We start from the raw sequence: 12199 nt of genomic DNA, 5'->3' as shown, positions 1-12199 counted from the left end.
GGTTAAGGGGCGAAGAAGGGGGGCACGCACAAAATATGTACGATAGAAGGCCCTCTAAAGAGACCGTTGCCATCAACCCACCAAATCCACCGCCGGCTACCACGCCGAGGGAAGTTGCTTCGCCGCTAGAGGAGAGTTGTTAGACAGACACAACAACGCTCTCACTACCTACAACGCGTAGAACGAGCGGATTTGGTGCCTCTTCCCCATTTCCCTCCCACCACCGTCTTCGCACCGACCGCCTCAAAGACGTTAAACAACACGCAAGAGAAGAACGCATCTAAGAGAACTACAAGAGAGAGGGGGGTACGATCCGCCACGCACACGCCGATCATGCCCGTCCACTTACACACCTACGCACAAAACAAAGCGAAACAAGAACGCCGTAGCAACGAGTAGAAACTACTAAAAAGAAAAGAGGGGAGGAAGGGGAGGAGGGGCGGCAGCGGCCTCCTACTCGCGCACCACACCCCGAAAAAACAGGGCCACCACACCGTCAGAGAGCTCAGCCATCGACACAAGCAGAAGGGGGCATCGGCTGGCAGCCAGCCACCATCGCCCGCAGGCACGTCGACAGACAGCCAACCACATCAGCGCATACGAAACGGAGAGGGGCCCACCCAACACACACGTAGCGAAAAAAGTGGAAAAGCGAAATGTCGCGCGCGCGGGGGGGTCCCTTCCGATCACGGCAAGTCAACAAGCGGAGAAGCACATCGCAGCCGCTCATCTATCGCGGCTCCACCGTGGCTGAGCCCGCGTCCTCGAAAACAACCCTGTCGAGTCGGCCCATCCGTCTAGCCCGCTCGCCGTGTGGGCCCCTGCGCCCCCTCCTCCGGTCCGTGCTGCGCGATCGGCGCCAGACGGACCTGGGCGGCCCGCGTGCCGTGATCCAGCCGGGCCCGCTCGGGGGGAGGGGGGTCTGTCGTGCGGCTAGGAGGTGGTCTAGGCGCATCCCGCATGAGCTCAAGGAGGACGTTGGCCAGCTGCAGGGCAGGCCTCCCCTCCCCGAGACCCACCACCCAGCCCGCGCGCCACGCCTCGCGCCACATCCCCTCAGCACGCGGCACTCGATAACGTGCTGTGGAGACTCTCCATAGCGGAGTCTGGAGGACTCTATCGTGCGGCTCGGCGTGCCCCCGTTGGGCCTCCCCCGCACCTGTGCCACATCGGCTCACCCGTGTGAATCCCCTCACGCCTTGCTCGTCCATCCCCCTTCCTCGCCTGACCTGTGGATACCTTGCCTGCATGGGGTACACCATGCCGGCGGCGCTTCACACCGCGGGCGCACAGTGATCGCGTGTGTGGACCCCGGGCATTGCTCCAGGACGGCGCTGCTGCCGGGGGGTTAGCTGTCTGCATCCCCCGCTTCCGTTGATGCCACCCGGGCGCGTGTCCGCATGTGCCGCGACATGTAGGACGCCGCCACGCGTCTGTGGCAACAGGGGCGTTCCGCCTTCCCCTGAACCCGCACGCCTCTGACAGCAGCGGGTGGGCCAAGCGGAAGAGGCCTGTGTGGAGCTGGGGTGATTGACCACCTCCCGTCTCACTACACCGTTCTTAAATAGGCAGCCTGACATGAAATGCAGCCGTCTAGTAGGGTCACCGCAGCGATGCCAGACTGCCACAGCGTCCACTTCCTCCTCAAGAACGGGGGGGGAGGTCCCACACCCATGCACGTGTCCTGTTGTGTGAGCACGGAGACGCGACCGCCGTGCACCTTCTCGCTTGCGACGCCGGTGTACTGAAAATCCGGGGCAGCAGAGGCCCTCTGCAGGCCTGTGGGGTGAGGCGCGCCTCACGTGCAGAGTATAGGCTGGTGTCGAGGGGGGATTGCCAAGGGAGCCGCGCCGCCCAAGGCCGTTTTGCGCCGTGTTCAGCTCCACTGCCACTCCATCGCAATGCAGCGCAGGCAGAGCGATGGCGAGGCAATGCGGACATTTGCCAAATCGTCGACACGACTCGTGGCGAGCTGGGCCAAGCGCCATCGTCGCCGCTGGTCTCTTCAGCACTGCGCCAGACCACACCCCTCCGCCGGCATCACGAATCTGCACAGTCGTACGCCTAAGGGCTGGCTGCACGCTGCTCGACTTCCTCCGCAAGGAATAGCGGCGCTGAACCCCTGAGATGCCACGCACTGAGGTAGCCGACCAGTAGCCGGGGCGCATGCACACCGTGAGATCTACAAAGCACTACAGTGACAACGTCGCCGAATTCGGCATAGCGGCGGAGCGGACAAGAATTAAAACACGCGACGGCCTCCACGCACTGCGCTGCCATAGCTGACCTCATCACTCTACTGCCTCTGCACTAGGAAAACACGTTGGCGCCGTGTGTCTACGTCAGTGCATGGCTGCAGATGGAAAATCAAAAGAGGAGGAGATGGCGCTGGGAGTGAGGAACCACTCAGTGACATGGAGAAGAACTGAACGAAGAGAAAGGGAGCGATCAGATATGGCGGAAGGAAGAGAGGTGAAACAGACGTATGGCGGTCCTGGTAAAGAACCTAGAGGCCGTGCTGGTGGAAAGCAATCCGCAGCAAACACCCAGCCGGCAGTCACAGAGATCCGCGACGACTGGTATCGCGCGCACGGGAGGTGAAGCACATCCCCTCGCGTCAAGCAGCACTCCTGTCGTGCGTCGGTCCGGTTGCGGTGCCTCCCTTCTGCGCCGCCTTCTTCTCTAGTGCAGCTGCGCATATCGAGCACAGCGGGTTCTCCCGGTACAAGGCGCTCAAGAAGGCGTCGCCGAGGTCCTCCATCCGCTCCGCACGCCACCAGTCAAAGTACCCCGCCTCGTCGATCAAATCCGGGTTCTCGTCAAGGGCACGCAGGTACGCAGCGAGCTGTGCGAATCCATTCATCGGCGGCGGGGGGGCGCCACCGGGCACCGCAGTTGCAGAGAGCTCGCGCTCGTACGCTGCTGCGGGCGGCACATCAACACGGTTGAAGTGCCGCGAGTACGCGTCGCCCTGCACCTGACGAGGCATTGAGCGAAGCCTGCGCTTCGCTATCGCATCATCACCACTCAGCTCAGGGAACACCTCCACTGCACGCCGCCTCGTCTTCGCAAGCGTCGCGTTGCGTGCTCGACTCTCAGCCACTTCCTTCAAGAAGCCCCGAGCGGTGTTGGGCGTCAGCAACCAGCTCGTTCTCAACGCAAGGTGCTCACGTGTCCCCGTATAGTTGCTCTTCGGCACCGCACCATCACTGATGGCATCACGCGCATCACTGTGCACGTGCTGTAGGTAGCTGCACTGGCCGTAGCCCAAAAAGTACGCAGAGGGGTCATCCGGCAAGGGCACCACCGCACCGATATTATCACCATCGGCCACATGACCGGCTCTGTCGGCGGCATCCGTCGCATTGGCCTTTGCCTCTGCCAATAACGGCGGCCAAGTCCCGGCTGGATTCGAAAACGCGCGCTCTGCAGATGTGCTATCGCTACTCAACGCGCCATCGGCCCATGTCGCATTCGCCTCTGCAGGCTCGCCGTACTTCTTCCTTAGCAACACGGTCTCTGTCGAATAGGTGGCATCGGTGTACAGCATGTAGTGGTGCTGGGAGACGTGGCGCGACGCCTGCACGGCCATCTCCAGGCCAGACGCTACAGCCGATGCAGAAGCCATTGTGCTCGCGTACTTCTTAGCCGCGGCACCGTCGCCCTCGACAACCTGCGCTATCTTGGACGCTTGCGCCCGCAGCACCGCGGCATGCGTGCGCAGCACCTGCCGCGTCATCACCTCGTCCCTTTCCTGCGACTCCAACACGCTGTTCGCCTCCCGGCGCCACGCCGTCTCGTTGAGCAGAGGAAACATCTGCAGCACCGGAACGACAGAGAGACCGCGAAACTGCTCAGCCTCGTCGCCAGACCTCCGCAAGACACTCGGCACGAAGTCCGCGATGTTCATCGCACCAATGTACAGCGGCAGAGCTCCGGACAGCAGCGCGTTGTACACCTTCTCTGTCACGTAGTCGTCCTCGAAGCTGTTCTCAAAGGGTAACGCGTATCGGTACTTGCGGAACACACATCGCACACCGTAGTCCTTAGCGGAGTGCAGCATCTTGTGCACAGTCGTCTTGCCGCGCCGGAGGCTCTCGTTCGCCATCCTTATCGACTCCAGTGCATCATTGTGCCGCTTCTGGATAGCGCCCCGCCCGCACTCAAACGGAATGGACATCTTGGCACACTGCGGAATACCCGGTGTCGGCACCGCGTCCCCCGGCAACGGAGTCGGCTTCGGAATTACGCATCGGCCGTAGTTATGCACTGGGTAGTAGCGGCAGAGCTCAGACAGCCACCTCATGCGGTTATGACGACAATTACTAATCATCACTGCAATTGCTCGGATACGAGGAGGCGACCGCGCGTCTTTGCCTACAGCCGCACGTCCAGACCACTCCGCCGACGTCTGCGGGCGCCACGCAACCGGCTGCAGCGGTGAGCGCATGTCATCTCCGTACATCGGCAGCATCATCGGGTTCGCACCATGCAGCAGCTCAAAGCCGAGTCGTGCCAGCTCCCCGGTCGCCATCGCACGTGATGCAGACCCTCTATCTGCCGCCCTCACCGACGCCCACGGCAGCACTGCTGGCGCGTCACGTGCTGTCAGCGGGATGAACGCGTCCGCTTCTTCACCACGCAGCAGCCGACGGCGCAACTGATTGAAGTACACCACCAGCTGAAAGTCGCGCAACTGTATGCTCGTCATTGTCCATGTCCCGAAGCGGGTGGGTGCCGGGGCCCGTTCACCGGATGCCGTCGGCATCAAAGGTACCTGATCCGGTCGCCTTACCACGCTCTGCAGGTACACAGAATCGTACTGCAGCCAGTACGTCGTCTGGAGCGAATAGAACGGAATTGACTGGAGTGACTCGCCGTGAACAAAGCCCGTGTGCACCGGCAGGAGGCGCTTGATGGACACGTTACCGCCGTCAGCGGACCCCTGCTGCGAGGCACGCATGTCATTGGCAAAGAACAGCGGTAGTCCGTTGTCAAAGTGGGTCAGCCACACATCGACGGATAGCAGCAGGTGGTGGTTCGTGGGGTCCTGGCTGTAGCGGTTCACCCGTCTGCCGATGTCCCTGCCCTTCTTGCGATTCAGCAACTTGCAAGTGAAGAGGTCATTGCGTGTCACTTCGACGCTCTCACCACTGCCAGAGGGGACATGGACAAGTCCAGCATCCACGTCCTCAAGAGAAACCGCCCACGAAATCGCCGCATCCCCACTGTCGCAGCTCTCCGCACTGGCATCACTCTCAACGCCAGTCCGGCCCGCACAGCTGCCTCGCACGAGGCGTGGATGCACGCAGTGAAAAGCACAGCCGTCACAGACCGACGGTGCAGGGCGCCCCTGTTTCCCCCCGTTCATGTGGTCGAGCAGTGACACGCGCACCGGGTCCAGGTAATACTCCGCAACGGGCGTCGCATTCGGAGGATCATCGCACAGGTAGCTCCGGAAGTCACCCCATTTGCCACTGACGGCAACACTGATCTCCTCAGTAGCGCCGCCAGGGCCAATCCGTGTGGGGTCTGCCTGTAGCTCCTGCCAAAGACGCCCTCGCTCCTCTGCGGAAGAGGGCACTGGGAAAGGCAAGAGAGATTCGCGACCGCGTGGGTCGGCAGACCATTCCTTCTTTGTTCGGTGAGCAGCAGCAGTGATAGTCATCCACGGCACTGCCTCTCGGTGCAGGAAAGTATACGATAGCGGATTGCGCTCTACGCAACCCACTTTCGTGGGTCGCACGGAGCCGAATACCATCGCATGAAACCAACGCTTAACCGCGGCAAGGGTCTCCACCAGCCGGCGCGGCTCGCGCTGCGCAACGCCGTGACCGTTATTTCCACCACCACCAAGAGTAGTCGTCGTCGTCTCCGACTCGGCCAGCATTGAGCCAAGCTGCTCCGCTTCCGCGATAAGCTCCTTGCTGGCGCACTGGCAGTCCAACAAGGGCTGCCCCCAAAAGCCCACCTGCATCGCATTCCGCTGGCTCATGCCAACGATCTCTTCACCCCTCATGGCAAGAAACATTACAACAATGAGCCAAGCGGTAAAGCACGCGAGAAGACGCAGAACCGAGCCTGCGCGTAACCGACGAAGGCGCTGCGGCGTCTTAAGCGAGCCACGATTGTCGCCCTCCCCACCGGGGGTACTCGCACGCCTGTCTTTCTCTCCGGCCAAGCCAACGCAGGGGTGAAATATATGGCGAGAAGCCACGCAACAGAGCCGAAGGCAGCGTTGCCACAGCACGCCCGCCTGATTAGTGGTGACCTTCGCGTTGCGCTTATTTGTCGCATCATCCCCAGGTGCGGCCGTACCACCCCGCATAATATACTCGGTGTTGCCCCCACTGCTTGTGCCAACCGTGTCATCATCGTGACCCACATCCACGGCGTGCACCGACATCGGGACAGCGCCGGACGAGTGATGCGAGAAATCAGCCTCGCACGCGTCCTCACTTTGGTACGACGGTTGCGCGGCCCTCCTTGTCGCCTCCGCGAGCGGCTTGCGTGCGCGGCTCTTCATCTTTGAGGGAGGCTGCGGTCAAATAAAAAAGGGGGGGGCGAAAGATCGCGTGAGGAGGCGACATCCGTTGGGTATCCCCTCAGTGTGTACGTCACCCCTCCCCCCAGCCGCGCCTCCTCGGGGTCCCGTGTGTGCTGAGGGGGGGGGGGCCTGTGGACAGCTGCGTGAGGAGAGAGAAATCGAGAGTGAGCGCAAGTCGTAAAAGCAAATAAGAGCGGCGGTGGGGCAGGAGGGAGGCGGTCCGCTGTTGGGTCGAGCAGTCGTCGTCGCGCGCTGTCGATTGACCGGTGTGTTACACTGAATAGGCTTGTCTGCTCCTTGCGAGTCCTGTGCGTCCGGGTGAGCTACAGCTGCACAGGGCCCTCTCAACGTTGGAAATTCACTTTGTATCTTCCGCTCGTGAGGCAGGGGGCGTACAACACCGCTGTGTGGGGTAGAGAGCTGAAGGAAACAGCCTGCAACGGGTGCAAGCAAGGGGGAAGAGGAGGGGGAGGAGATGATGAGAGGAACACATGAGGGCACTCGACGGGTGGGGGAAGGGGAGAGTGATGAGAAGACCTGGAGAGAAACGAGGTCGCAGATACTGCGGTGGACATATCCACTGTGCCGTGGCACCACCTCCATGATTCGCCAGGTCCTCGAGAGCAGCAGCATTACATTTGCCGCACGCTCCTGCCGCTCATCGCGCTCGAAACTGCGTCGAGCACGAAAAAGGGGGGCGGAGGATGATGCCTTTCCACGACAGAGACACGCAACAACGTTTTGAGAGACTCGAGAACGAGAGAGGGAAGCACAGGTACACATCCACACAAGGGGTGGGCAAGGAGTAAAAGAGAAACATTTTAGCCCTCGGGTGAAACAGACTACACGCACACGCACACAGACACACAGACAGACAGACAGACAGAGGTGCACATATCCATGTGCATAAGCAAGCAAGCAAGCGAGAGAGAGAACGGGAAAGGTGGGGGAGGGAGGGGAATTGAAGAGCGCGAGCTGACGAACAGGCAAGCACAGAAAATGGCAGTAAAACAAAGGAGCAAAGACGCGCATTGGATGGGGTGAGAGGACGGCGGGGACGCGGAGAGCACAAAAAGCCGAACCGAGACGGAGCGGCGCACACGGCCGCCAATAACGCATAGACGAAAGAGAACACAACAATAGAGAAGAAAGAAAGCGAGCGCAGCCACCTGCAAATGTGCACGCACACCGATGCGTCCCCGTCGAACCGTTTCCACACTCATGAGGATTTGACAGCGGACGGCCGCGACGGTGGTAGCCAGCGGAGGTGCTTCGAGTATGGGTAAGTCAAGAAGGAGTGCTTGAGCAGCCCCGACGCGGACGGGCGCTGCGCCGGGTCGACCTGCAAGCAGCTCTTGAGAAAATCCAGGTACAGCGAGAAGCCATTGTACTCCGTCGTCCTCCCTTCCGCCTTGAGAGCAGCGAGCTCGTCGTCTGTGGGCAACCCGTGCGGGGGCGTCCCGCAGCGGCTGATGCGGTAGAGAAAAACGAAGGGGTTTGCACTAGCGCTCTCCCGCCAGATGGGCCGATCGAGCATCTCGATTCCAACGCAGCCGAGCGACCATATGTCGGCCGCGGTAACGGACTTCACCGTTCCTTGAATCACCTCCGGAGCCATGTACTGCGGTGAGCCGACCGGGAGACCGTCTCCCGCACCCTCACCGCTGCTGCTCTTCTTGGAGGGCGTCACAGCAGCACCAGTGGAGTCGGTCGCCACCTCGCACGGTGCACCGGTACTACTGCCAAAGTCAGAGAGCTTGACGCGACCGTTCTTGGTGACAAGGATGTTCTCCCCCTTAATGTCACGGTGCGCGATTGAGAGGCTGTGCAGGTACTGCAGACCGCTCAGTATCTGGTGCATGTATTGCTGAATCGCTAGCATTGTCAAGGCCCCAAAGCGCTCGACGAGGGAGCGGATAGTGCCGCACTCCACGTACTCCGTGAAGATGCTCAGGTCCCGCGTCGTCGTGTTCAGCGAGCTGCCCAGGAAACGGATGATGTTTTTGTGCCGAGCGGCGCACAGCACGTCCAGCTCGCGCTGAAGACCCTCCATCTCCGCCGTCCCCACCGCCTCACCGACTCGCATCACCTTCACAGCTACCATCAGCGAACCACGGCGAGTTTGCAGGAGTCCCATGTAGACAGAGCCGAAAGTGCCGCGGCCGATGAGATTGCCGAGCTGGATGTGCTCGAGGTCCTCCATGGTCACCTCGTCCAGCTTGTTCCGCCGCACGACGGAGGAACGGGAAGTCTGCAGACTGAAACAGCTCTCCGCTCGGTGGAAGCCTTCGCGAGCAGCGGCGTCCTTGCCATAACCCCCGGTATTCAAGCCGCGATAAGGCTCGAGGGCGTCTGTGCTGAGGTAGGGAACACCCGGCTCACCCGTGCCACTGCCCGCCTTTGCGCCAGCGTCGACTCTGTCATCTCTTGAGCGGCGATGAGGCCGCTTCGGGTCCCCAGCAGCGCCTGCTCCCCCCCGCGCCGCCGCACCGCTACCGGGAGCACTCTCTTTCGTCGGTGACGCTCCGGTGCTCGTGGTGCCCGCTGATTTGCTAGGTCGATGTCTACCAGTTCCGCTATCACGACTGCCTCTCGCTGCAGCGGCACCGGTCGCTGCGACTGGGTGCGTGCCAGCGACAAACGGCTCCAGCCCGAGCAGTTTCACCACGTCTGGGTGGCGAATAAAAAAGGGGCTCAGCGCGACGGCCTGGAGGAACACCTCCACCTCTACCCGGCGCTCCTCTGTGAACGCCTCCGTGGCGAAGCGCACACTTGGGAGCCGCTTCATTGGTACGGCGGGTAGTTCCCGGCCCCCAACGACTTTCACCCGCTCAAGAGCTGGTATGATGCTGGGGTAGAGGCCGCGCTCCTGTGCCAGGAGAACTTCACCGCTGTCACGGTCGCAGACAAGAAGTTTGTAGGTGAGCCTCTTCACCTCTAGCGCGCCACTGTCGACAGCGTCGTTTTCACCCCCGCGCTGATTTTGGCTGCGTAGACGCGCCGTGGTGGATGTGCCAGACGCGGCGCCGCTCGCCGGGGTGAGCGCGTCAGCACTGCCGCTGGTCAGGCGAGTGTGCCGCGTCACTCTGAAGCCTCCCGACTGCCCGCCGGCGCACACCTGCCGCTGGTAGCCGTCGCTTGTCCGTAAGGAGCCACTGCGTAACGAGTCGGGGCGGGTGCTTGGGTCAGTGGTAGCAGTGCCGCTCATTCTGGTTGGCAATGGACCATCACCGCCACCAGAGGTAGATGTTGACGTCTCTGGAGCGTTCCGCGACGGTGGCACCACGAGCTCGACCTTTATGCACAACGAATCAATGTTGCCAGTGAGTGAAGGTATACGATTCGCCTTCATCGTTTTCGTCTGCTTCTTCGTGCCCTGGGTGAGAGACGCGCTGACGGCGTTGGCGCCACTTCGGTGCGCCTTCTTCGCGCCAACTCCTTTAGCAGCTACCTCCTCCTTCCCGGGGGCGACGTCTTGCGATTCTGAGTACCTCACTGACGGTGATGCTGGCGAACTGGCGGAGGAAATAAAGGACACGTTCGACGAGGACAACTCCGAGTCGCTGGAGGAGCCGTCTCGGCTATCTCGCTCGCCGCACCGAGATCTGTCGAGAGTAGTGTCGCCCGCAGCGGCGTTAGCTCCTAAGGCTCTTGGCATACGACTCAGCAACGACGTTTCCGTATGGACGTCCCCATCCTCATCACCGTTCTGCCCTGACAGGCGCGTCAGGGTGGCCACGGACAATGTGGCTGCACTCGAGCTCTGCGTTGCAATGTGGGAATCACGTCGGGTGTACGTCCCCACGCTGCCGTCCCCGGGCAACTGCAGAGCTGGCAGTTGTGACACGGCGCTGTGGCTAACTAGCGAAGATGCGACAGAGGTGCCATGGCTGCCTGCTCGTGGCGCTTGCAGATTGAAGTTCCGGTCGGAGGTCATTGCCGGTGACAAACTGCGGGTGCTCTGCCTCTCCCTGCATGTCATCTGCGGAACATGCGCGGTGGGTTGGGAAAGATCTATCGTCAATGATTCGGCACTGCTGTCGCGCGGTGTACTGAGGTGCGAGGGGTACTGATCGGCGGTGGACTCGATGGGCAGCTGGCCGTCAGCTTGAAGCACGGCGTTGCAGCACTCAGACATCTCCTCCTCAAGGCAGCACACCGTGACAGTTGCCGTCTTGATAACGGATGACGGCGATGACGCAGTCGCACCGTTCGGCGAGGAGTTCGTCGTTGCCTTCCCGTTCGGCTTTGCAGTTGCCTTCTCCACCAGTAATGACTTAGTCGGGCAGGCCAGGGACGGTGGCAGAGTGGACACGCTCTTCACGCAAGACCCGTTGCGGGGCGGCAGGCGCGATGGGACCCCCTTGCTGCGAAGCGGCGGAGAACAACCTTTGAGCACATTCTCTGGGCCCTTGTCGCGTGCCGACGTTGGAGAGGTGCTGAAAGCGCCTTGATAGGGCAGTGACATGACGGCACCGCTGCTGCCGTTCTTCGCTGATTCGAACTTGCCCTGTTGCCCGCTACTAGCTTCTTGTCGTTGAGTCACAAGGGGCGGGGGTGTCTGGCGCACCTCCCCAGCAGCACCGCCGGCAGCAGCTGAGGAGACGCTGGTATGTGAGCAGGACACGAAGGTGCTATCCTGATGACCCTTGGGAGTCTCGGATCGGGATCTGGTGCAGCCACCAAGACCGCTCATGAGCCTCTGCGCATCGGTGCTGCCGCCCTCACCAGTGCCGAGATCTTTCTCATCGGGGTGGCATGTCTGCTCCATGACAGCGCGATACACTGAGGTACAGCTGATGTACTCCTCGATAGGGCGCAAGCTGCTGTCGTGCTCTGTGGACCTTACAGTGGTGCAGCTGGACTCCTCCATGGGTGGCTGTAGTGACGAGGACGCAGAGCTGAACCCGTGCTGGGAGCGGTAGGGGCCGTCGCCGGCTTGCACGGAGGAACTGGTGTCTACGCCGCCCCTCGATTTCATTGCCGGGAGCAGTTGGGCGATTTGCGCTGCTTGTTTCTTCTGCAAGTTCAGGTAGCGCTTATTAGCTGACCTTCCTACACAGCTTGGGCACTTGAGGCCTGACTTTCGGAGGACAAGATCAGCCCTGACGGTGCCGCAAACCACACAAAATACCTGCGGGCTATCATGCCCGCACACGGATACCAAGGCATTCGCGTTCGAGGTCGATTTCTTCATTGTGGGCGGGTGCGCGTGGGTACTCTTAGAGATCGTAGCGTCCGTCTCTACCAATCCTGCCTGCAGTACCTTGGCCACTGCCACCTCCCCTGCAAACTGTTGTCGTCGCTAAGAAAAAGAGGTAGGAGAAGGAGCAACTCGTGGATCCGCGTCGTCACAGATGAGGTCGGACGCGAGTGGAGAGGGGGAAGGAGTATGCGAAAGCACCTGTGCCTCTCTACCCACCAAGCGTCTGTCGATCCAGCAAGACAGACAGACAGACAACAGAGAGAGAATAAACGACAGGAGCGAATGGGGCCACAAAACAGACTGGCGAGCACACACCACTGAGTAACCCACGTAGTCGCGCAGGACAAGAACACGTCCCGAGGAAAAATAACAGACAGGAAGAGGAGAAAAGAGAGAGCGACAGGGCTGCTACTAACACGAGAGGAGAGGAGTCACGGGAGTCCAAC

The 12199-nt window shown here is 61.1% G+C and overlaps 2 protein-coding genes across 2 annotated transcripts; both read right to left on the bottom strand.

Moving 5' to 3' along the window:
- Nucleotides 1-2617: 2617 nt before the first annotated feature.
- On the bottom strand, nucleotides 2618-6526 carry LbrM_07_1270 (glycosyl transferase, putative; the record flags this gene model as incomplete). The annotated part of the gene is made up of 1 exon (XM_001562569.2): nucleotides 2618-6526. One exon carries the CDS (start codon nucleotides 6524-6526, stop codon nucleotides 2618-2620), a length of 3909 nt encoding a protein of 1302 aa, XP_001562619.1.
- Nucleotides 6527-7766: 1240 nt separating this feature from the next.
- On the bottom strand, nucleotides 7767-11744 carry LbrM_07_1260 (protein kinase, putative; the record flags this gene model as incomplete). Its single annotated transcript, XM_001562568.2, has 1 exon — nucleotides 7767-11744. One exon carries the CDS (start codon nucleotides 11742-11744, stop codon nucleotides 7767-7769), a length of 3978 nt encoding a protein of 1325 aa, XP_001562618.2.
- Between the last annotated feature and the right edge of the window lie 455 nt (nucleotides 11745-12199).

The sequence above is a fragment of the Leishmania braziliensis genome, contig 90 (genome assembly GCF_000002845.2).
Source record: "Leishmania braziliensis MHOM/BR/75/M2904 WGS CADA00000000 data, contig 90, whole genome shotgun sequence".
In the NCBI taxonomy this organism is placed as follows: Eukaryota; Euglenozoa; class Kinetoplastea; order Trypanosomatida; family Trypanosomatidae; genus Leishmania; species Leishmania braziliensis.
The sequence above is the reverse complement of the archived record's forward strand: the minus strand, read 5'-3'. Positions and strand labels throughout refer to the sequence as shown.